This window comes from Dinoponera quadriceps, unplaced genomic scaffold (assembly GCF_001313825.1).
Source record: "Dinoponera quadriceps isolate SergipeBrazil2010 unplaced genomic scaffold, ASM131382v1 scaffold3, whole genome shotgun sequence".
In the NCBI taxonomy this organism is placed as follows: domain Eukaryota; kingdom Metazoa; phylum Arthropoda; class Insecta; order Hymenoptera; family Formicidae; genus Dinoponera; species Dinoponera quadriceps.
Genome location: NW_014554293.1, coordinates 2534727 through 2560162, shown reverse-complemented (window position 1 = coordinate 2560162; position 25436 = coordinate 2534727). Strand labels below are relative to the sequence as shown.

The following is a 25436-nucleotide window of genomic DNA, read 5'->3' as shown; positions in this document are numbered from 1 at the left end:
CTGAATATATGAACCAAAAACACGATAGAATATTATTAATTTCGATAAAACATAGCCAGATTTAAGTTAATTAATGATTATACACAAACAATACGACAAATAACATATAGGAAGATAACTAATGTATCAAGATGAATAATGTGTCAAACGTTTCAGATAATCAATTTAATATTTATGAACCAAACTCACCATTTAATTAGATTTTTTTATAAAATTCTATTTTGGATATTTTTTAAACAGCGTTGCTGGAGTAATATACAATAAAAAATAGTGATTTCTATTAAAAAATTCAAGTTAATCTTGACCCAATTTTAGTAATACCGTTAAAAATTAGATAGATTAAAACATGCTTATTTAAACTTTATAACTTTATAACTTTTTGTACGAAACATTTCTTCCAAAAATGCATGGTTTACAAAACATTCAACTGTTCCTAAATATTTTTACCATTTTGTACACACACACACTCACACACATACATACAACCTTATATAATAAAATTTTATTTGTATATGTAGAGCTTAAAATTCTATAAATTTAGTGTAGTATGGAAGAGGATGACGGAGCGATTTCCTTTGCATGCACACGTCGTCGAAAAAGCAGTAATACAGGATCAAGCATATATCAGTCTATGCAGGACAATTTAAATAAAGGATCGGAACAAACATTGTATCAAAGTGTTCGCAATACTTTATACGAAGATGCTATAAGTATGAATAGCATGCACAGTGTTGTTTCCTTGGAAAATATTGATCAAACATATATAGATGACTCTTCCATTATAAATAATGATGAAAATGAGATGGAAGAGACTGTAGATGGAAGCTGTACCGGTGTAGGAAACACCACACGCGATTCAAGATTGGTAAGAATTATTCATCTTGTATTCTACAATATACATTCTGTCAAATAAATACCGGGAATCGTTCAATAAAACAGAAAATATTGGTTTAGTCATCCAAATTTATTTTGTCGCCTTCAAAATATACCCGATTTGATACGATACATTTATGCCAACGAATAATCCAGTCGTCGAAACACTTCTTATAAGCACTTTCCGGTATGGCCTGCAGCTCTTTCTGCGAATTTTGTTTTATGGCTTCAATGGACTCGAAACGTTTTCCACGATGTAGTACTTTGAGTTTGGGGAACAGGAAATAATTACACGGGGCCATATCTGGCGAATACGATGCTTGGTCGATGACATTCGTTGAGTTTTTGATAAAAAATTCGCATATGAGGGTCGATGTATGGGACGGCGCATTATCATGGTGAAAAGAATTGCTTTTTCACAAATCTGGCCTTTTCCGGTGAACATTCTCTCTCAAACGTCTCATAACGCCCAGATAATATTGTTTGCTTTTCCGAAAGAAATCTCGAGTGGACAACACCACGATAATCAAAGAAAACAGTCAACATGACTTTGATTTTCGAGCGACTTTGACGTGATTTTTTCGATAACGACTCGTTATCGAAGCGTCATTCCGAAGCTTGTTGTCTGGTTTGTTAAACTCATAAACCAATGTCTCATCACCCGTTATGATGCGTTTCATGAAGGTAGGGTCCGAATTGGCTCGTTCAAGCATGTCTTCAGCATCCTGTTTGCGGTGCTCTTTTTGAAGAAAATTCAGCTCTTTCAGAACAAGCCGTGCCGCGACGCGTCTCATGCCCAAAACATGAAGTAAAATGTTAGGAACGGATTCGTGAGACATGTCCAGATCCTGAGCCATCTCTCTTAAGCTTGAATGACGATTTTCCATCACCATTTCCTGCACTTTGTCGATGCTTTCATTAGTCGAAGACGTTGAAGGTCGACCGGAACGAGGCAAGTCTTCAACTACTCCTCGGCCTTCTTTGAATGCTTTGTACCAACTTGTATATTCGTGTTTTCGATAAAGCTGACTCACCGTAGGCCTTCTCCAACATTTTCAACGACTTAGCGTAAGAAATTTTGTTGGCAACACAAAATTTGAAGCAAACTCTTTGCTCGATAGTTTTGTCCATTTTAAAAATCGCAAAGTACATTTGAAGTCGACCAACAAAACCAACTATTGGTACCAACTTACAGCGAAAAATTTATTTCCGTACCTTTTACGCCGTCTTTAGAAATAAATCATTCCCGGTATTTATTCGACGAAATGTATTGGGTTGGTGAAAAGGTTCTGCGGATTTTTAGCGTAAAAGTTTAACAGAAAATCGATATTTACATCTATTTATTTAGTCAATAATGTATTGACCATCCTGATCTACAACTTGTTGCCAACGTTTCGGTAGGGCCTTGATGCCGCTCTCGTAAAACTTGGGACTCGTGGGCGAAAAAATCGGCGAGATGATTTCGGACAGCTTCCATTGAATCGAACCGTTGACCGTTAAGATTGTTTTACAGCGAACGAAACAAGTAGTAGTCGGGCGGTGCAAGGTGCGGCGAATATGGTGGGTGCTGCATCATTTCCCAGCCAGAGCTCTGCGATTTTTTTTCGTGATTAAAGAAATGTGCGGTCGGGTGTTATGATGGAAGACCACACCCTTCCTATTCGACAGTTCTAGTCGCTTCTTTCGCACTGCCTTGCGTAATTTGTCGAGCTGAGCATAGTACTTCTTCGAATCTATCATTTGACTCTGCGGAAGCAACTTGAAGAACACCATTCCTTTATAATCCCACCAAATACTGAGCATCACCTTCCGCGGATGCAAATCAGGTTTCGCCACCGTTTTTGAAAACTCACCCGGACCGCACCACGATTTCTGTTGGTTGATATTGTTGTAGACAATCCATTTCTCGTCCCCAGTGATGATCCGTTTCAGAAATGGGTCTAGAGAGTTTTGTTTCAGAAGAGGCTTATACATCAAAATTCGATCCATGGTGTTCTTTTCGGTCAGTTCGTGCGACATCCATACATCGGTCTTTTTCACCATGCGAAGCTTTTTCAATCGGTCCGCAATGGTTGTATGATGAATGCCGAAGCATTCCGCAATCTCTCGAGTCGTTAAATGTCGATTATTCTTCACTGCAGCCAGGAGTTAGTCGTCGTCAGCAGCGTTTGGCCGTCCAGAGCGTGGAGCACCTTGGAGATTAAATTCTCCGGAACGGAAGCAGGCAAACCATCTCTCGCATATGTTCGCGCTTAAGGCCGAGGAACCATACACGGTGCATATTTCGTGCTTAGCCTCTTTTTGGCCTTTTCGAATGAAGAATAGTAAAATATGCCGAAAATGCAACTTTTACTCTTCCATTTTAAATGTACACCGTACACACAAAACACGTCCGACCAAAACAAACTCTTCTGCCAAATGTCAAGCGTAGTCTAACTTTTCAGAAAATGTGCGGCAGACGGGCAATTAAATGACACATGATATTTATTTTCTGACACTAATGTCATCTATTTAAAAATTCGCAAAACTTCTTCTCCAACCCAATATATTATTGCTGCACATATAAGATATTCAAAATCAATATATAAGGTGGCCGCGTAAAGTGTGATAAGCCAATGAGTGCATAAATATTTTTCGAATTAAAATGTTGTCCATGAGAAAGTTTAATTCGAGAGGTTTTTCTAAATACGTAAACATAAAGTCGTCTTTGTTCCCCCATCAAGAAAGCAGGGGATAATTTCATAATTTCAAATGAAACCTATTACAAAATGTTATACATTTGGAGTCTGCAGGAAGAAATAGTAAATTTTATTTGGTATTTTTTTTTTTTTGAAAAATGCTTTTAAACATTAAAATAACATTATAAACATTTAAACATTAAAACAGAATGTATTCAAATTAATAGTAAAACTGTAAATTAAATAAAAGGCTTCAATTTTTCTGTTTTACTTTTTTAAGGTTCGAACTATTGACTAGTTTCATCTAAACATTTATTAATTCTTTCTAAACAATTTTGTCTAACCCTAAATAACATTTCTAGGGTCACGCTAGCGTATGCTTCATGTATTCTTTTAAGTTCATGCTTCATGTTTTCTTTTGTCGTAAATGGTTGAGACATAACTTTCTTTTTTATATATCCCTATAAAGAACAGTTCAGAGGTCAGGTAAGATCGGATAACGAGGCCATTGAATCTCTTTCATTTATCCATCTGTCACGAAATTCTGTTTAATCTTTTGAAGCACACATTTTTTTTCTCCCACATATTTTTCATCAAACTTGGTACCCGGAGGTTTTTGAAGTCGCTGATAAAGAATCTGAAGTCAAAATTGAAAATTTTCCAAAATTCAAGATGACGAATTCAATATGGAGAGTCGACATTGCAGAAAATTTAGAAAATCAATTCAAATTTAATATTTCGTAGTTTTTGGAGCTGTCAACGAATCCAAGGTTAAAATTGGAAAATTTTCGAAGGGTCTATTTTTCAGCTCGATTTTGACGATAAAAGACGATATATCATCATGAACAATTTTCTTTTATTCATGAATAATATATGAATTGTTTACTTAGAAATTTAGTATAAGCAAGATTTTGTCTATGCTGTAAATTATTTCATTTCAATCTCTCTAATTCATTTTTGTAATATCGAACTTCATAATTTGTACTCGGAAGTTTTGAAAGCCGTAGACATTAAGTTTTTGCATGTTTAATTCACTATTTTGTATCCAACATTCCGAATTTTGTAATTTTTCTATTTCAACCCAAAATTCGTAATCAGCGACTCGAAAACCCTTTAAATATAACATTATAAGCACCACATTTGAGGAACATTGATTGATTTACTGCAATTTTAGTCCGCCATATTAAACTGGTGACGGACCGAAATTGCAGCAAATCAAGCAATTCCCTTAAAATGTGATATATAGAGGGTTTTTGGGTCGCTGATTACGAATCTGGGGTCGAAATTGAAAAATTACAAAATTCGGAATGTTGGATATAAAATAGTGAATTAAACATGCAAAAACTTAATGTCTACGGCTTTCAAAACTTCCGAGTACAAATTATGAAATGAGGTATTGTGGAAACGAATTAGAGGGATTGAAATAATATAATTTACAACATAGACAAAATTTTGCTTATACCAAATTTATACCAAATTTGAAAATTACATAGAAACACTATATAAAATAATAATATAGATGAATAATATAGAATAAACGATATAATATATATTCAAACAATGATACAGCATTTATACATAAACAAATAACACATGTTTAACATTTATAGCATATATTCGTCGCAAAGATAGTGTTCACAGAAAAAATATGCTATACAAAGAGAAGCGGAAATATTCGGTTATATAATGTAACTATGCGTAATTGCTGATATATATTGTGCTACAGATTTTTTTTTTCATCTTTATGTGATAATGTACGACCGGCGTGGACTGGCGTGGCATTTAACGTGTTAAGTACTTTTCGCATTATAAAACTTGCAAGTTACTGCTAGCATTAACATTATCCTAAATATACCACGTGAAGGTTAACCAGTTGGATTTACACTTCTTTTATGTGTATGTGTGTGTGTGTGTGTGTGTGTGTGTGTGTGTGTGTGTGTGTGTGTGTGTGTGTGTGTGTGTAAAATATAATTTAAACTAACTAAGGTATATTATAGAATGTTTGGACTAATAATTTTTCTCGTAGTACATAATGGCCGGAAACTTTTGCGCATGTAAAGATAACAATTATAACAATAAATATTTTCACGAGCATAACCAATATTCTATCACTATATTATTTCATTTCCTATATCTTATCCTCACATCTAATAATGAAACAAATTTCATTAGGCTTTTTTTGGTAAATTAGAGTACAAAATGTCACTGGCTGCTAACTTTTACACGCCACTGTATGCGGGGTGTTTCATTTTAATTGCCTGAAGCTAATATCCCAGTAGGAAATCATCGTAGCGAGAAATGTTTAATATAAAAATTATATAGTTTAAAGGGTAACGTTGGATGATGATCTTGGTCGGAAGTAACGATGTTCAAGGTCATTTCAAGATTAACCTTATTTTTTAAATAGAATCGTTTTTTTTTTAACATAAATCAATTCCTCTGTTCATCATATTTATAAAAGTACTAGGGCAAGATCTTTGTACATTGGTGCATAGATGAATTTATGAAATGCAATGAATTTTTTTTAAGGTTTTTCTATGTTTGCTTATCGATTCCACTTGCCATTCTACATATAAAAATTTTAAGGTGATGATATCGTAAAAGAATACTTTATGAAATATTTCATATCTTGTATTGAAAAATTTCAGAATACAAAGTAAAATCATTCGAAAAGTATTTGTGTTTAAATAACTTTGCCCTAATATTTTTACACGTACAATGAACAGAAGAATCGATTTGTGTAAAAAAAAACTATATAATTCTATTAAAAAAATAAAGTTAACCTTCAAATAATCTTGAACAACGTCACCTTCGACAAGGCCAAGATTATCATCCGATGTTTCCCTCTAAATCATTCAGCCTTTGTATTAAACATTTTTCGCTAGGATGATTTCTTTCTGAGATATTAACCTGGGCAATTCAAATGAAACATCCTGTATATAAGTTGGATTTTTTTGAACGAAATCTTAGGTCACAAAATTTCAAAATTTCGGACTTAAATCTAAAATAACTCAATTCACTGGATATATAGGACATGAATAAAGGCATTTTTATTACCTAATATAAAATCAAGGAATCGATTGAGCCCATTCAGAATGATGTTAGTTTAGCCGTTATCGTCGAACGAAAAATCTTGTTTGCGATTAACTAATCCCACATTGTTTCGTGCATGCACTTGGCTTGAGACACGACCATGTCTCTTGATAAACAAGGTTTTAATTCCTACCACTAATAACTAGGATACCACCGTTAAAACAGAGTTCTTTGCTCTGTGACAAGGAGCCTCGATAAAAGAACTCTGATGGAAAATGATGGAAACCTTTTTACTCTTAATAATATACATAATGTGACGAAAAAATTGCTGTTATAAATCTATCACAACATTGCTAAAATAAGTTTGGACATTATTATTTCATATTCTTGTGACAAATTGTTAAATTATGTTGCATTGACTTTTGCATTTATTTTCCTGAAAATATTGATATAGTATTTTGGTATTACAGCTTCCTCATTCTGGTACCAAGGATAGTTTATATTTTCAAGATGAGATTCGTTCAATCGATTTTGTACTTGTGTGGGATGAATATGACGGAGAAACACAGACCTATCGCAACATTGAGCGTAGAAAGGTAAATTGAAATTATTGTTTACATTTATTCACACATGAACATGTTCACGCATACGCGTACGCTATATATACGCATACGTGCATATACATGCACTTGCATACAGCTATTTTCGCTATCATTCTCGTTCTTTCACACTCTCCATCTCGTGCTTCTTTTCTTTATCTCTCTCTTTCCTTCTCTGTTTTGTTCTACATACAGGAAATTATGACATTTACAAATTTTAAAAAGATATATGAAGAAATTCTTTGTCTAGCAATCGAAAAAGTTTGATGTTGTTTTTCTGTTTTTATGTAACACTGTCCCCCCCCCCCCCCCCNCCCCCCCCTCCCAAACAAATATAAGCATCGTTAACACCTATTCTTTAGATTAATCTTAATATTTTTCTCACATGTTGGAGATCTTTTATAAGCAAATTGATTCTAGTAGATTGAAAACTATCAGAAAATATCATTTATTCGATTTCTTTGTATATCATTTTTGAAACAAAAGTGATACTTTTTTATTTTCTTTTGTATCATATTTCCAGATATTCGAGAAAAACTTAGAAAAAGAGGGGCTGCAGTTGGAATATGAACTAGCGGAACCGAATGGTTTACATTTTATAAAGATCCATGCCACTAAGGAAGTTTTACGACGATACGCTGAAATATTGAAACTTCGATTACCGATGAAAGAATTGCTCAGTTGCGAAATACCTCAAACGCGTAGTAATGTTATTATAAAAGAAGTAAATACGTTTATACAAAGAATTATGAGCAAGTATTATGTGGATACCACCATCTTCCCAACAATGAGACATCATTTCACAGCAGTGTATAGTAGAGACAAGGAATATTTATTCGATTTGGATTCACCAAATTTTTTTACCTCAGCTACTCGATCACGTATCGTACAGTTTATTCTGGATAGAACAAAATTCACAGAAACTAAGGAAGATGATTTTGCATTTGGTATTGAAAGATTAATAGCCGAACGTGCATACGTAGCAGCATATCCTCTTCATGATGTAAGTAATGTTTATATTTTATATCTTTTTAATTATTTTTGCTAAGTATTAAGTGTATAGGTTTCATATTAAGTTCAATCGCGATACAAATGTGAATGTGACAATGCGATATTTCATAATAGATAAATTAATAATCATCGAAAAATCGTTAAGAGGGAGAATTATATTCAATAGGTGTTTTATAAAATTATTAAAAAATAGCAATTAGCGACCTAGTGAGAAATAAAAAGTGAAATGATATCAAAATGTGGACATTGAGAAAAGGTCAAAATCTAACATTGATTCGAGCTTTATACGGGCTCGGTTTCGAGAAATTCTTGACATCGAAATCAGCTTGATTTTGAGCAATTTTCAACATCGAAATCAGCTCGATTTCAACACACAAATGTAATGCCCTAAACAAAAATATGGTTTGTATGAAACTAAATTTGTGGTTGTACTATGGAAGGAAGGGAATGCCCGGGGTTCTTTGTTTAAACCTACAGGCGCTAGAATCCGGAAAAAAATTTAATTCCTCAATTTAATTCAATTTGAAATTTTCATAATATTGCAGTTCCGCCGGAGGTACTATATGACACTAATGTAGACCATATATGTAGCTAAAATGTTCATAACTAAAAATGGCGGAATACGTGAAAAATAGTGCAGAATATAATCGAAGAGCAACAATCATCGAAAGCCTTTGCGCCAGACGGACACCACCAATGAGATTTCTCATCAGACATCAGTCGTTTTTATGATATTAGATAATTATTTTTATATCTTAGAGACATCATATAGTACCATAGTCAATGGAAAACTAAATTCTAATGTCAAAATTACATGTGCTTGCTTACTGGGATTTTGTATAGTATTAGCATTACATATTTAAAATTACATAATAATTATCAATTTATTCATTTAATAATTTTAGTCTGTATTAAAAATTGTAAACATTATTTTAAGTTGTAAAGTTGAAGTTTTATACGTCATATATTTTAATATGCTATTTATATTTCAGGGAAACTTACATACTCCAGACTCTATGCGATACCTTTTATATACTGAATGGGCCAGTTTAAAAAAGTGTCTTCATTATCAGCCATTGGATTACATTAAAGAATATTTTGGAGTAAAAATCGGACTTTACTTCGCTTGGCTTGGATTTTATACTCATATGCTAATTCCAGCGAGTATCGTCGGCCTCTTATGTTTCATATACAGCTGTGCTACTTTATATTATAATGAACCAAGCGAAGATATCTGTAATGGCAATGGTACTATTAAAATGTGTCCATTATGCGATCGTTTATGTGAATATTGGGACCTCAAAGAAACATGTTTACATGCAAGAATTACACATTTGTTCGACAATCCGTCGACAGTATTTTTCTCGATGTTTATGTCGTTATGGGGTAAGTTAACATTAATTTTATATTATGATTTCTATGTAGTATGTAGTAATCCTACACTTGTTGAACTATATTATTAAAGACGATCACATCAGAAGTGAAGGGACGTTTTTTGAAATTTATATTTATACATATGATCTGTTTTGAAGAATTCTAATTGAATTTGAAATGTGATGTTTAAATAGGCAGGTACCCGTAAGTGTATAAAATTGATTATAAATTCTTTTAATATTTTTACAAATCTTCTCTTATAATATTTATATAACAAAATTAAATATATATCTAAAAACCAAAAAAAATATTTATGCTGGAAATTACTATGTGATTGTGTCGCATTTATTTTGTAAGATTATATTGTTAATATCGATATATTTAAGGAGACTTACATGAAATTTTACATACATATTTGGACTTAAATAAATATTGTAGCGCTCGTACGTAAGTAGAGCTCATTAAATTGAACCAAGGCCTTATCGGTTTGCAAATATCCACGATAATTATTTAGATATTAATTAAATTCGACACCTTGAATACAATAAAAAATAGTGTTCTTTACACTATGGTCTAATGTCACACACTAATTATTAAAGTCTATTGGTAGTACTTTCATCTACATCAACAGTCATTATTAATTAACTAATATCATCTTACTATTCTATATAATATGTAACTTATATGACTGTCTACACATGATTCCAATAAATAGTGAAGTTATAATAAAAGATTATATGTTATATAAAGTTTACATGTTAAAATATCCTACCGATAGGCCTTATTAATTTGATTGATTTGCATTGATTTGCATTGAAATTCAAGCTGCATTTAATGTAATCTTATCGTTTTCTATCCATTACTTTATGCAGAAATATTCATATGTGTCGTTGCTAAGAGATTAGAATATAAGATCAGGACATATTTCTTCAAATTGCCCTACAGAGTTGTATTGTATTGAATGTACTTATTCGCCAATCTTAGTTAATAAATATTACAATAATTATCGTGGACTTTTACAAAATGGTAAAATATTTTTTGTTCAGATTAATGAGATCCGTTTACACAAGAACATTACTATATTTACTATATTTACGTCTAGATATCCTGTATAGATTTACTTCTGAAGTGGTAGTTAACAGTAATTAATAAACTTTCCAAAACCATCTCTACAACCTATCGCTATTTTGCTAAATTTTTACTAAAATATTGCAAATGATAACAAATGAATACTTTTAAGTAGGTTTTCACCGAAAAAGAAGTTTAATACCAAAAATGTTTAAATAACATTACCCAGATAGCCACTTGTCTGTGAAGTTGCTGTCATGTTGCCAACAATCGTTGAAGCAATTAATTTTGAAAAAGTAGAGACAAGGTAAGATAAGGCAATATTATACCTGTCGCGTTGAACTTATCTGAATTCTCACATAGCACATAATATCACAGAAATGTTGTAGTAATATTGTAACATAATGGAAATATTATATATTAGATTAAAATATTACAGAAATTACTAATATATTATATCCAGACAGCATAATGTATAAAATTTGCACATAAGTCGTCTTTAATATATTAGGTGGTTGCATATGAAACCGCCCAGTTTTAAGCGAAAGAAAAGATAGTAGTTTGATAGCAAATCGGCAAACTGGTTTATTAAAGTATTGTCCATCGGAACAGACAACCTTGGCCCATCTTTCGGCCAACAATCGGATTCCACGCAGGAAGAATTCGGATTTTTTGGAGGCAATTCAGTCATCCAGCCATTTTTTGACTCCGTACGAGATGAAGTGCTGTGCCGTAAGCGCTGACTGCATCGACCGGAACAAATGATAATTGGAGGGAGCGATGCCTGAGGAATATGGCGGGTGGGGTAGGAGTTCACTCCTTCTAAGTACTTCTTGATTGGTCGAGCGTCGTGCTGCAAAATCAACTTGTCATGGCGATTCTCCCATTCCGGCCTCTTCTCGTGCAAAATTCGCTTCAGACGGATCAGTTACAGTCGATAACGATCCCCAGTGATGATTTCCGACGGTTTCAGCAGCGATTTCCGTGTCCTCAAATTTTTTGTGTAGTTTTCCATGGTCCTTGTTGTCCATAGAGAAATCATCACTTTGGAAGTGGCGAAACTACTCTTTGCATGTTGTACTCGATGGAGCATGTTCGGCATACACTTCCTCTAGCAAATGCAATTCCGCGGGCGATTTCTTTGCCAGAAAATAATGGAGCATAACTTCCCGCAAATGTGACTTATTTGGAACAAAACTTGCCATTGTAAACATTATCAAAATAGATGATGTTAACGCGTCGCACAAATATCACTTACGGTGGGACTCTGACCCAGACCTGTCATCATGTGTATTGCCAACTTTCAATTCGAAGAAATAGTATACTTCACGCCATCTATTGCCAGCGGGCGGGGTTTCATATGCAACCACCTAATATTTTGAAGACGTCTTAAAGACATTGGGACATTAAACTTTTTCGCCTTTACAACTTTGCTCTAAGACGTAAGTCGTAAGCATATTGATCAACCATGGACGATTATTCTTCTAATAAACGATTGTAATTGATCACTTTGTTTACGGCTTACGTCTTAAAACAAAGTTGTGAACAAAGAGTTAAAGATGTCTTAAAGACATCTTTTGTCTCGATTTTAAATACAGTGCTATTCGAGATATGTTCATAAATAACATTGAAATATTACAGTTACATTTTTTTGTACCCGGGAAGAAACGGTTATATATATTATATATAGTTATATAAAATCATATATGAATTTTGTCCATATATGTGGTTACATATATGATCATATGTACCTACATGAAAAAATGACGTTATGTCATTTAATTAAATGTCGACGTTAAGTGCTGTCAGAAGCACAAATAGCCAGAAGCATTTATTTCGATTGCATTTATATATAATTTGTAAACAATAGTATTTTTTTGTTGTGGACATATATGATTATACAGGGTTTGCCAAAAGTTCCAGAACAGATAATTATTTCAAAAAATAATGATTTAAAAAAAAATGTTTGCAATAAAAGTTGTAGGGTTTAAAAAAATGTTTGATATCGTACTGCTTGTATAAGCATTTATATTATTGCATACTATAACGCGTTCTATTCGATATTAGTAAATGTATAGCAAACATATAATAATATGTGTTTTGCATTAGTTTGTTCAAAATATTCAATCGCACTTGGTTATCTGGGTTTATGATTTTCCATTAACGTACTGTTTACATTTATATAATTTTATCAAAGAAGGTAGTTAATTTGTCGAAGAATTATTAAATATCAAACCAAATTTTTATGGCTGATTCAATATACAGTCTGTTTGATAAGAACATGTCTGGCATAACTTGAAAACTATTTATTGTAATGAATTGTAGAAATAGATACTTGTTACTTGATAAAAATCATGACGTTTTATTATTAATAATTTATTCAGTCACTTCCATTATCAATAATTGCCTAGCATCTTCGAGACATACTTTCCTAATTTTATGGTATATTTTTGAAATAAAGATCTCCATATCAATCGAATTTGTCGAACTAGCTGCTTGATGTTTCAAATCTTCTTTTCACGAAGCTTAAGCTTTATAACTGCTCAAACATTTTGAGTGGGATTAGCATTCGATGACTGTGACGGTCAAATCAGTTAATGAACGACATTTTCTTGATTCCACGCAGCACAAAGATGACTCCGATTACGAATCGGGTTACGAGTCATTATCCTTTTTTAATAGCCAATAATCGTTCTTCCTTCTAAACCACTTTTAGGCGGTATATATATACAGGATGTTCGGTATATTTTACACATCCGTTCATGTGCAGATAGAAGGGGTTAAACTAATATAAGAAGTAAGCACCATGTTCGAGATTAAATTGGATATCCATTTGCTTGATTACGATTGCTTAACTTGGATATATCAAATGTAAGTGGATATATGAAATGTAAGTGATGGACCGTGTCCAAAAGGAAGCTGCGTTGGAAAAAATGTCATTGTCCTAATCGCGATTCAAATTTTTTGTGCCTAAGTATTATAATTCTTTTTTCGATATGTTTTTCAGACAGGTAGTTTCTTAATTGTGCTTTGATATTTCATATCATGAGCACGTAGATGTTTTCTTATTGTCACATGATATATTTTTATCTTTTTGACGTGATGCCCGCTACGTAATGATAGACTAGGGCTGTTCATAAACATCTATAAGATTAGTTTGTCCTCATTTTTCGCCGTTTTCTTCCCACATTCCAACAGGTTATCGACGTTTTTTACCTCTTAAGTAGAATTTCACCTATTTATTCACATATGCCTTAGACTTCTTTGCTTAGTAGCCGCTTCACACGACATTTTGGGTCCTTTCGAATGTGTCGAAGAGAAATACGGCTTCGAATCGCAATGCCGATTGTATATGCGGCACTTATGGCGAAATATGTCTTTCTATCATTAAGATCGAGCGATAATTGAAGCTTTCTTTACATGGCATTTTAGAGAAAGGCTCTCACCCTCTACTTGCTCCAGTTGGAATTTCTTATCTGACGGATAAAAGTTTCGCTGGATATGTTCTTATCGCACAGACTGTATATTCCTGTTAGTTAATTTAGTAATAAATGAATTATAATTGTATTTTTACATATGATAATTTAAACTTTATATGTATAATGATGAATTTGCTTTTTCTAGCTGCATTTTTTCTGGAATTATGGAAAAAATATTCTGCTGAAATAACTCATAGATGGGATTTGACTGGTTTAGATATTCATGAAGAATATCCTAGGCCGCAATATTTAGCACGGCTTGCGCATATAAAAAAAAAATCGATCAATATTATTACAAATGCCGAAGAGCCAAAGGTCCCATATTGGAAAATGAGATTACCTGCCACTATCTTCAGTTTCTCTGTAGTCCTACTTTTGGTATGTTTTTCACACTATTTTAGCATATTAAACAATAATAAAATATCAAAGACAATGATTTGAGACACGTGTACACGTATATATGTGTGCAAAGTGTTCTGCAATTGCAATTTGTATTTTTAACGGGAATACTATTTGTAAACACTATTATTCTGTCAATTAATTGTTGACAGGGGTCTGATTTACTGTCATTATATACACGAGACTTCAAACAATTTCACAAAATCCAGAGTGTGGCGGATATGTTGTCATCCTGAAATTTGTGTTATAAGAATTAAATTGTTCATATCTTGATAACTAATAAGGGAAGTACTTGACATTGTCCTCACCGATTTCACAAAATTTGATATATGTTGTAGTATTTTCCCAATAATTTACAGTAAATTCATTTGATGCATATCCCCAAGTATTCGCGAAAAAATCGGATTTGACGTTTCCCGCTTACATTTACCAAATCACCACTATACTGAATTGTTCTGACAGTATTCAAGCTTAGCGATATAGATGTAGACGAGCAAAACATTTGGTTTACGAGAATGCATGTCACAGGTACGATTCTTATTTTTGTCAACTTTTTTCTATATTAGTTAAACAGAAAACTAAACTACTTGAAAGGAGCGTCGAGTAGATTTATTATAAATTAATGGAAGAGCAATACTATAACACATTAGATTCAGCAATCGATGAAAATGTCTGATACTCCCCTTATAAATCGAATTTAACTGTACTATATTCGAACTTTTTTTGCTTAGTCTGAATTTTAGAACACATTTTAAAAGTTTGTTGGTTTCCTCGAAGAACATTCTGTACACACACACACACACACACACACACATGTGATCCGTCTTCAAATCATACAACTTTTATTTGAAACATTTTTTTCGGAAATCCATTATTTTCAAGATATTTTAATGTCTAAGTTAAAATAGGATATTCTGTGTGTGTGTGTGTGTGTGTGTGCATAACTCTATATTATAACTCTTTACAGATAGCTGTAGCAATGGCTGCGGTACTTGGAGTAGTTCTATATAGGATGTCTGTTTTAACTGCATTAAGCGTTTATGGGCATCCTATGGTAACTAGTTATGCTATATTATTTACCACTGCGACTGCTGCAAGCATCAATCTTTGTTGTATCATTTTATTTAATTGGATCTACGTTTGGCTTGCAGAATACTTGACAGAGGTAATATTTTATAAAAATTTCAACTTAAATTCGAATAACGCAAAAATATTTGGTAAATTTTGACAATAACGGACCCAGCCTCGATGTTCTTGACCTTGATATATGTTGTCAAGCTCACTGCCCTGAGTAACATTCAAAAAGTTTTAGCCGTCGCTCATTGTTAAGAAGTTAGTAAAAGCAATTTTTGAAAATAGTATATATAATTCCTCATTAACTATTGTGAATCATGCAAAATGGCACATGACTTTTTTTACTCAGTTTCATCCGTTCTACCTGCACACCGCGGGGACCAAAATTAGTTTGGGACACTCTGTATATATTGTAATAAGCATTAATATAATATTGATTAAAGTTTTATCGAAAAATCGAAAAAATAAGCAGTTAACCTTAAATCACTAAATTTTCGTCTACTGTCTACCATCAAACAAACACAGAATTTGTACTTTCTGTCCATCACAGAAACGCAAAATGACAAAAAACGCTACAAAAATACGAAGTTATTTGTGGGGAGCACACTGTTAACATCTGCGAAGAATGCATAAGTTAATTTTGTATGCTTTTCTATTTTTTAATTAACTAATAATATATCTTTTAAGTTCTGCTACTTTGTAATAAATAAAGAAGATATAAAAAATATACATGTTTTTAATTCGTAGTCTATGAGTCAAATGATTAGTGACAGAATAACACTTATTTAAGTTTAGTGATCTAAGGTTAAATAAGTTGATCATATATTTCGTAAATAAAGAATTTATGTATATATTCTCATTTTAATCTTATAAAAAACTTCTTTTTTATATTGCTTTCAGATCGAACTGCTTCGTACGCAAACTGAGTTTGATGACAGCTTGACTCTAAAAATTTATTTATTGGAGTTCGTTAATTATTATGCTTCCATATTTTACATAGCGTTTTTTAAAGGAAAATTTATTGGTTATCCAGGAAAATATAACCGTTTTTTTGACTTGCGACAAGAGGAATGCGGACCAGGCGGCTGTCTCTTGGAGCTATGCATTCAACTAAGTATTATTATGATTGGCAAGCAGGCCATGAATACTATTTTGGAGATGCTTTTCCCGTTATTTTACAAGTGGATGAATACTCTGAAAGTTCATGTAGGCTCGAGAAGATTAAAAGATAATGATAAGAGATATTCATCTCGAAAATTTCTGCAATGGATTAAAGATTATAAATTGGTTCAATGGGGTCCTAGAAGTCTTTTTCCTGAATACTTAGAAATGGGTAACTATATAAAATAATACATATTTTACATTATACAACAGCATGAATTGTCCTAAAACTCTCGCACGTTCAAATATTTCAAAAACAATACATTGTCCAGAAAGATAGTTTCAGACAAAAGTTGTATTAGATGTATAAATAAGTTCAGTACCTTTTTAGCATGATTTTAATTTTTATTTATAAAGAAAAACTAATAACCTATTAATCCTCGAAATAGTCCAAATAACCGTAACGGTCAGTATAAAATACTGTAACTTCGTCAATTTGTCGAATTTCTTCAAACGGCTTCGGATATACGTTCTTGAAATGTTAATCTTTCAAAATATGTAATAAAAAAAATTGATTTTTTGAAGTCGAGAAAAGTATACGCTCCCTTATTATCTAAAAAATCCTCATCGAAACTGTCAATTGCGTGGCCTATGGGATGAGTTGCCTTGAAGCGGCAGAAAGAAATAAGGAGACGTAGCCCTCGAAAATCGCCTCGTTTATACAAATAGTTCCAAGCATTGATTTAAGGAGATAATTAAGAGAGTATTTTGTCCGTTTAAAAATGTAATAAATTTTTTTAGTGTTACAGTATGGATTTGTCACAATTTTTGTTGCTGCGTTTCCCTTGGCACCATTTTTCGCACTATTAAATAACGTTTTTGAGATGAGATTGGATGCAAAAAAATTGCTAACCATGTATAGAAGGCCAGTTGGACAGCGTGTTAGAGATATAGGTATCTGGTATCGCATTCTGGATTCTATTTCTAAATTATCCGTCATTACCAATGTAAGTATAATTTTCATTTATATTTATTATTATTATATTTAAATGTTACAATCGCCAATTATTATTTTTATTCAGGTAAGAAAGAATAGAAGATCAATTTGTCATATCTGAAAACAAATTCAAAAGTTTTGTTAAGTAAATATTCTTATTAATTGCTACAGTCAGGTTAACCTTGTCAGTCTTTAAAAAAGAAAAAGAATATGTTTTAGGTTAATTTTAAGGTTCTTGATCCCTCTTTGTAGTCGTCTTGTTTGATAATATTAGAAACGAGAAAACACATGTCAAGAATTCTTGCGGTATACGTTCAAATCGAAAGATATACTCACAAAATAACATTTATGATTAATTCAGCATACTTTTAAAAGTGTTCATAATATTTTAGAAGTATGCTGAATCGATCACAAATATCATTTTGTGGGTGATTTTTTTTATCTGAACGTATACCGCAAGAATTTTGGACATGGATTTTCTGGCTTCTAACGTCATAAAACAAGATGGTTACGGTAAATATACCAGGTGTAGAAGTAAGAAACCGGAATTTTTTTGTAAAAATTACACGTCTGTTGTTTGAAAATGATAAAAAATATTTTATTCAAAATAATGTCCATTGCTATTTATACATTTTTCCCACCTCTCCGGCAGTTTATGAATGCCACGCCAAAAAAACATTTCTTCTTTTGAAGCGAACCAGCTATCGAGCCATTTTCGTACATTTTCATACGAATTGAAGCGTTGTTCAGCGAGAGCGTGTCCCATTGATGCGAATAGATGATAATCGGACGAAGCTAAGTCTGGAGAATAAGACGCATGTGTTAATATTTCCAAACTGAACGCCTCAATCGTTTCCCTGACCCGTTTTGCTGTGTGTGATGAAGCATTATCATGGAGCAAAATGACTTTGTGTTGCCTTTTTCCATATTCCGGTCGTTTTTCACGCAATGCTCGATTTAAATCGATCATTTGCTGTTGGTAGCGATCAGTGTTAACGGTTTCACCAGGTTTTAGCAGCTCATAATAGATTACACTCTTCTGATCCCACCAAACACAGAGCGTTGTCTTCTTTCCAAAGCAATTGCAGTGGATGTCGATGGTTCGCCTGGATTCACCCATGATTTCTGACGCTTAGGATTCTCAAAATATATCCATTTTTCATCACCTGTCATGATACGATGGACTTTCTTTTCTATCTGTCGAGCAGCATTTCACAAGTGGTTTTTCGATTTTCTTGCTGTCTTTCATTCAGTTCATGCGGAACCCATTTTCCCACTTTTAGAATCTTTCCCATGGCTTTCAAACGAATTGAGACAGCTTTCTGCGTCACATTCAATTCATCCGCGAGTTCTTCTTGAGTTTCAGTATCATCTTCATCCAATAATGCTTCCAATTCGTTGTCTGCGAACTTTTTCGGTGGTTTTCCACGCTCTTCGTTTCTCACGTCAAAATCACCACTTTTGAATTTTTTCAACCACTCGAAACACTGTGTTTTACCAAGAGCATGTTCACCGTAAGCTTCGACAAGCATTCGATGCGATTCTGCAGCAGTTTTCTTCAAATGATAACAAAAGACCGATGCTGTCCGCAAATCGTAGTTCGTAGGCACAAAACTCGACATGTTTAAAGTTATAGAAAAATATACCTGTGTATGGAACTTGGGTTGTTGTGTGTTGAAAATCTTCGTTAGCTGTTAGAGGGAGATGATGGCGCTGCAGAAGCGGTCTTACGGTCCCTAAACTGATGGCTAGCACCATTTATAGGGAAATTCCGATTTCATACTTCTACACCTGGTACATGCTCCGCCTGTGGTAATACCACGTTGTACAATTTAATAGGTGGGCAATTTCCCTGTCTTGTCGTAAAAGTAACATGTACTGACTTAGCTTCGTTAGCTTTGATTCTCCATCTTTTCATCCATAGAAAAGTTATCAAGATTTATTCAAATCATCAAAATTTATTAAATTTCAAAAATCCTATTTTTTATATGTATAGTTTATAATAAACACATAAAATGATATCTCATATATCTTTGATGATGTCAACTTTTTATGATATTAGACTTATTTTTACATCCTGAAGTTATCATTTAGTATTATCAATAGTGATAAATAGAAAACTAAAATCTAACGTTAAAATGGCGTGTTTGCTTTGAAGCAAAACAAGAAAGAATTATCAATTTATATAATCATATATCGTCGTTGTATAACTGTTTATCAAAAATTAGTGCAGCGGAAGCATATATTACCCGGAATTTTATTATTTAATTTAATTAACTATTGTTTACCAATTATGTTATCTGTTTGTTAAATTCAAACTATTTCTTTTTCAGGCTTTCATCATAGCTTTTACTTCGAACTTCATACCAAGGCTAGTTTATCGTATGACGGTTTCTGACAATTATTCTTTAGAAGGTTTTCTGGAACATTCTTTGTCAAAATTCAATACTAGTGATTTGAAAAATAACACACAGCCAATGGTCTCGCAGGATCAACCTTCAGTCGACATTTGCCGCTATCCGGATTACAGAGAACCACCAAACTCATCAAATAAATATGAGTATACTATTATGTTCTGGCATGTACTAGCGGCTAGATTAGCTTTCATCGTTGTTTTTGAGGTACGTTGTTTAATTTAAATATATGCTATATTTAGATTATCTCCCAATGGTACGTTGAATTTTTAAGTATTTCTGAAGTTTTCATTTTCTCGCACGTGAAATTATACTTTTCTTTAGGAATTCATAGAAGAATATTATATTAGAAGAATGATTCAGGAAGTTACATGCACCATAAGTGGAATTCCTGAAAACTTCTTGGAATATTCATACAGATTTATTTCATATAAACATATATTTTATGAATTCAATTGGAATAGTGTTTTTGAACAGAAAGAGAAATATAAAATACACAATAACAACATACACCAACAACACCAACTCTATGGGAAATTATAATATAGCTATTATATAAAACATGTATTATATGTAACACTTATATTGTCAAGTTGGAAATTATACAGTCTGTTTAATAAGACAAAGGATCTCGCACAAAACCAATGCAAAAGACTGTTCGATTAAATTGGCTGAAATTTTGGTACGATTTTGACTCGTTGATCAAAAGTCTCAATGGGCACCAGCCCACAAAGTTAAGTTTTTGAGTTACAGCGGCTCAAATATCAAAAATTGACCTCCATCGGGCGATATGACTTGATAGAAGGCACTTGAGTCTTATTATGTTACATCCCTTTAAAAGTCTTCATTTGAACATTTATTTTTTATTATATACATTTACACGCACACGCAAGCACGCACACATACATGCGCACACACACATGCACATGCATTCACACAGAGTATCGTCTTCGGCTTGTGGNGAGAGAGAGAGAGAGAGAGAGAGAGAGAGAGAGAGAGAGAGAATCATTCAGTGTGCTCCCGCAGGATATACTCGCCGTCGCCTCTTCCCTCTTTCTCTGTCTTCAATTCAAATTAAATTAAACTAATCTTGTTATAAAGCTCTTAAGATTAAATCGTATTTTGATACGAATATTTTGTCGAGTATTTTAGCCAATTAGAACTGATTGCAATATTCATGCTAAATTTGAATTGTAAGAGGATATTAATGTTTGACTGATCATTTTCCAACTGTGATAATGAATACATTTCACACTTATATTTGTTTTTTTACTATTAATATTTACAAGAAATAAAATTACAACGTTTATTTTATAACTTTTAAAATAAAAATCAATTATATATTATGACATTTACGAATTTTATCTCGCTAATATTATTAAAAGTAATTTTTTTCATGTTTTTAAACAATTCTATTAATAAAATATTCATTGATTAGGAAATAGCGTTAGAAGCTATTTAATGCAATTTATATCTTTAATTAAATAATTAATAAATAACTATGTAATATTTCTTATTTATTTATTTATTTATTAATCTAGATGTTAAAATGTTTGGATTTCGATGACTATTGCATACAAGCATACAATTTTACTGAAAACATTTTTCACGTAAAATTGACATTAAAATCTGTTGAGAAAATATTTATATTTTCTTTTTGCATTATTTACATTATATCAACAGTTACTAAATCATCATATTATTTACATACTTTTTAGAACATTGTAGCACTCGTGATGATCCTCGTACGATGGTGCATTCCTGATATGAGTCCAAAATTACGTGACAAAATACGTCGCGAAGCATATGTTACCAACGAAATTATTATACATCAAGAGGCATTACGAGCACAAGCAAGACCAGAAATCAACGAACCAACGATTGCACAAACATATGTTTCCAACGAGAATTCCAATAGGTGGAATAGAGTGATGAGAAATTCTTTATCAACTTCTGACTTCGATTTGGAAGTTCACGGTAGTCCTGTCTCCCCAGTTAATCCAACTCTACGTATTAGCTCTGCTGCCGTTTGATATAACAAGGAAATTCGTCAGATTACTGTAATTTGGATAAGATAGTCTTTTAAAATATATTAATATGGAAAGTCTTTTAAAATATATTAATATGGGAAACCAATATAAATACCACAAAAATAAAGATATATTTAACAATATTTTTTTAGAAAATTATAATCAGTTAAAAGGAAACAGTTTACCGCAATGAATAGTATAAAATTTTCCAAATATTTTTATAACATTTATTGTATTTTTACTTATTGCAAAGTTATTAATTGTTAAAGAAAGGTCTTCCAATGAAAACAGGCATTTCAAATTGACAGCTTTCAGTTAAACGATGATCTGAAATAAAAAAGAATCCAATTAGATTCTTAAACTAGAAATCCCAAAACATTACATGACGTTCTAAAAAGTTAAAATTTCTGTTTATTAAAAAGTACTGCAAGTTCAAGAAAACAGCATCGATTTTTTAGGAAAATTTTTTTAGTCTTAATAAATTTTTCTTAAACTACACAAAATATATGCAGGAAAAAAATATAAAAACGTCAAATAATAGAGTATCTTTTAATACATACTTTGACGCAAAATGCATATAGATATCATTAATAGTTTATATTGTATTCTATCAGTGCGTCTGAAAAAACTCATTTCAAGGGATACGCGTTTAAAATAATTTAGTTTAGTTTAGTTCCATTTATTAAATAACAAGGATTATTTGTATCTTACTTTGAATATCATTTATTTCTGGAATGTATTATTTGTATCTTACTTTTAGTATCATCTATTTCTGGAATATATAATAAAGTCTTGATATGATACATCAGAAGTAATGCGTTAGTTCTTCAATAGTGTTGATAACAAAACCTTCAATTCCAACATAGAATATTTTCATCCCAAACACGATCTCCGGAAAAAGAGCTAAACATTAATAGATATGACAATTACACATTCAAAACTATGCATGCCACGCTCATAATAAGCTTAAGATGTTTCGGTATTTACATATTCTTCTTTACCTCGGATCGGCGCTGAAGGGAATATAAACTATTTCTCTGCTGCATGTTACCCGGTAGGTAGTTGTCCGGTTCAAAAACTAACGGATTTGGGTAATATTTTTCGGTGCGTTATAGCACGAATGGTAATATTATAACAGTGGAATCTTTAGGATGAACGTAATTGTCTGTAACTTTGACATAAAGATGATTCCTTTTGTGTCTAAGTCGAATTTGTAATACGTGTATTTATACACGCATCGACCAGCGACACGATCGAACTTATTTGGATAGGATTATCTATCCATATGCCCCCATTAAGCTTCCTAGAGAATAGCAGTACTGGAGAGAAAAGCCTTAATGTCTTCTAGTATAACGCTCTCTAAATATTTCATTTCTATTGTGTCTTGGAAAGTACACTGCTTGTAGCTGTCATGCTATAATGAGTCCACATTTTCGTGCACACGTGCCTCCACAATGCAAATTAATGTTAATATTGACATCGTTTCACTACAAGTTCAAATATTTTCCAAGCCTTTTTGCAATATCATCTTCATTGCGTAATCTTGCTCAGTCTATGAATTTAAAAAATAAGGCAATGAAACGTTATATGCGTAGTTTCAAAATGACAGCGGGTAATAGTTACAATGTAACAAAATAAAAACTCTTACTTCATCACAGCCGTATAGTTAAAATAGATGTTTTGAATTTTCTTTCTGCTAACTCCCATCTCTGCTTCCATCAATATATTAACAGTTACCGTCGATAAGTAATTATGGCAATTGAATCGCTGGTTGATGTTATCGCCAAGTTACCTCACCAAAACCATGTTCTCATAAAACAGAGGCATGCATGTCTTCAGTATCTGCATGCGAAATGTTGCTAATATCGTTTTTCTATTTTTTTAGATACGTGGCGCCGTTATTGAACAGCATGCTTGAGCATCATCTCAATAACGCTGCTTAATAACGACGCCAAATGGCTAAAAGACAGAAAAACGATATTAGCAACATTTCACATGATGATACTGAAGCCACAGTTTATAGAATCTATAACGATATGGATAATTTTAGATGTAGGTAGAATCGAAATTCTATGCGCAACTGGCTCTTTAAACTGTGAACAAACGAAAAACTAAATGGGTTCATTCTGATTAATGATCCAAATCAGACAGAATAAAAAAATTTTAATGATGTAAAGATGACATTAAAATGACGAGAAAATAACTATAAAAACTCTTTTTTCGATCATTATCTCGACATTTTAACGTTATCGTGACTATCTGGACTATATTCCGTCTGGAAATATATTTAATTGGATTTATTTACACATATTCCACGGGCTTGTTGACGTGCTTAAGATTATTTAAAATTATATCTATATCTTGCACATCTGATAAGAAGATGACAACTTGTATTCCGAAATGTGCCGATAATACTGAGCCGTATTTAGCAAAAAGTTCAACACCAAGGTTTAGTGCATCTTCGGAATTTATGTTTAAGGTCATCAAGGTATGATTAATGATGGGTACACGTGGTGGATCTAGAGGTAAATAGACAGTAGTTTAAGTGTATTTAATTACAACGGATGATTATGAATCAAGTGTGAAATGAGACGTATCGCGATAGAAATTTTCAGGTCATATTGAGTCGTTGTACTCCTTATGTACGTGGTAACACGTACCAAAATTGGCCAATATGCACTGGACTGTCCTAGAACATCCACTCTACAGCCCAGGCCTGTCACCATGCGACTTCCATATGTTTGGGCCACTCAAGGAAGCCCTTAGTGGACAGCGTTTCACAACGAACGAGGAGGTGCAGCAGTTTGTGTGCAATTGGTTTAATGCACGTCCGCGAACTTTTTATGATACCGGGATTAAAAAATTACCAGACCGTTGGAGAAAATATATAGATAAGATGGGGGACTATGTAGAGAAATAAGAAAAATGTAAATTAGAATTGATTTTGAGAAATATATGGTTTTTTACAAAAGGCTCGTTTATATTTGATCCAACCTCGTAATAAACATAAAAAATAAATTAATAAATAAAAATAAAAATTAAATTAAAAAAATATTTTGTTATAGTGTTTTGAGGAGCTCTCAAGATAAGCTACAAGAGCATGCAATATGAAGTAGGAATTTCCATTTAAAAAATTGAAGGTGACCATAATGCGACTTTTAAAAGAATATCTACGGTCAATCCAAGGACATCATCTTATGTCTCCTTTCAAACTATACAATATTTGTATCAAACATTTTTCTCCGAAATGCACTGTTCAAGAGATATTTTAGGGCGTTACATAAAAAAGAACAACCTATATACATA

General features: G+C 32.6%; 1 protein-coding gene across 5 annotated transcripts in view; it reads left to right on the top strand.

The window, feature by feature from the left end:
- The window catches only part of LOC106743011 (anoctamin-1), a 30086-nt gene extending 7145 nt beyond the window's left edge, over nucleotides 1–22941 (top strand). For 3 of the 5 annotated variants that reach the window (XM_014616460.1, XM_014616477.1, XM_014616469.1), the window contains 10 exons: nucleotides 542–865; nucleotides 7055–7180; nucleotides 7707–8186; nucleotides 9187–9580; nucleotides 14261–14493; nucleotides 15482–15679; nucleotides 16489–16921; nucleotides 17491–17696; nucleotides 20020–20307; nucleotides 21819–22941. In XM_014616460.1, coding sequence (XP_014471946.1) covers nucleotides 542–865; nucleotides 7055–7180; nucleotides 7707–8186; nucleotides 9187–9580; nucleotides 14261–14493; nucleotides 15482–15679; nucleotides 16489–16921; nucleotides 17491–17696; nucleotides 20020–20307; nucleotides 21819–22133 — 2997 coding nt within the window. In that variant the 3' untranslated portion in view covers nucleotides 22134–22941. The remainder of the gene's footprint in view (nucleotides 1–541; nucleotides 866–7054; nucleotides 7181–7706; nucleotides 8187–9186; nucleotides 9581–14260; nucleotides 14494–15481; nucleotides 15680–16488; nucleotides 16922–17490; nucleotides 17697–20019; nucleotides 20308–21818) is intronic. The other 2 variants (XM_014616487.1, XM_014616496.1) reach the window with 2 other exon arrangements.
- The last annotated feature ends 2495 nt before the right edge of the window (nucleotides 22942–25436 follow it).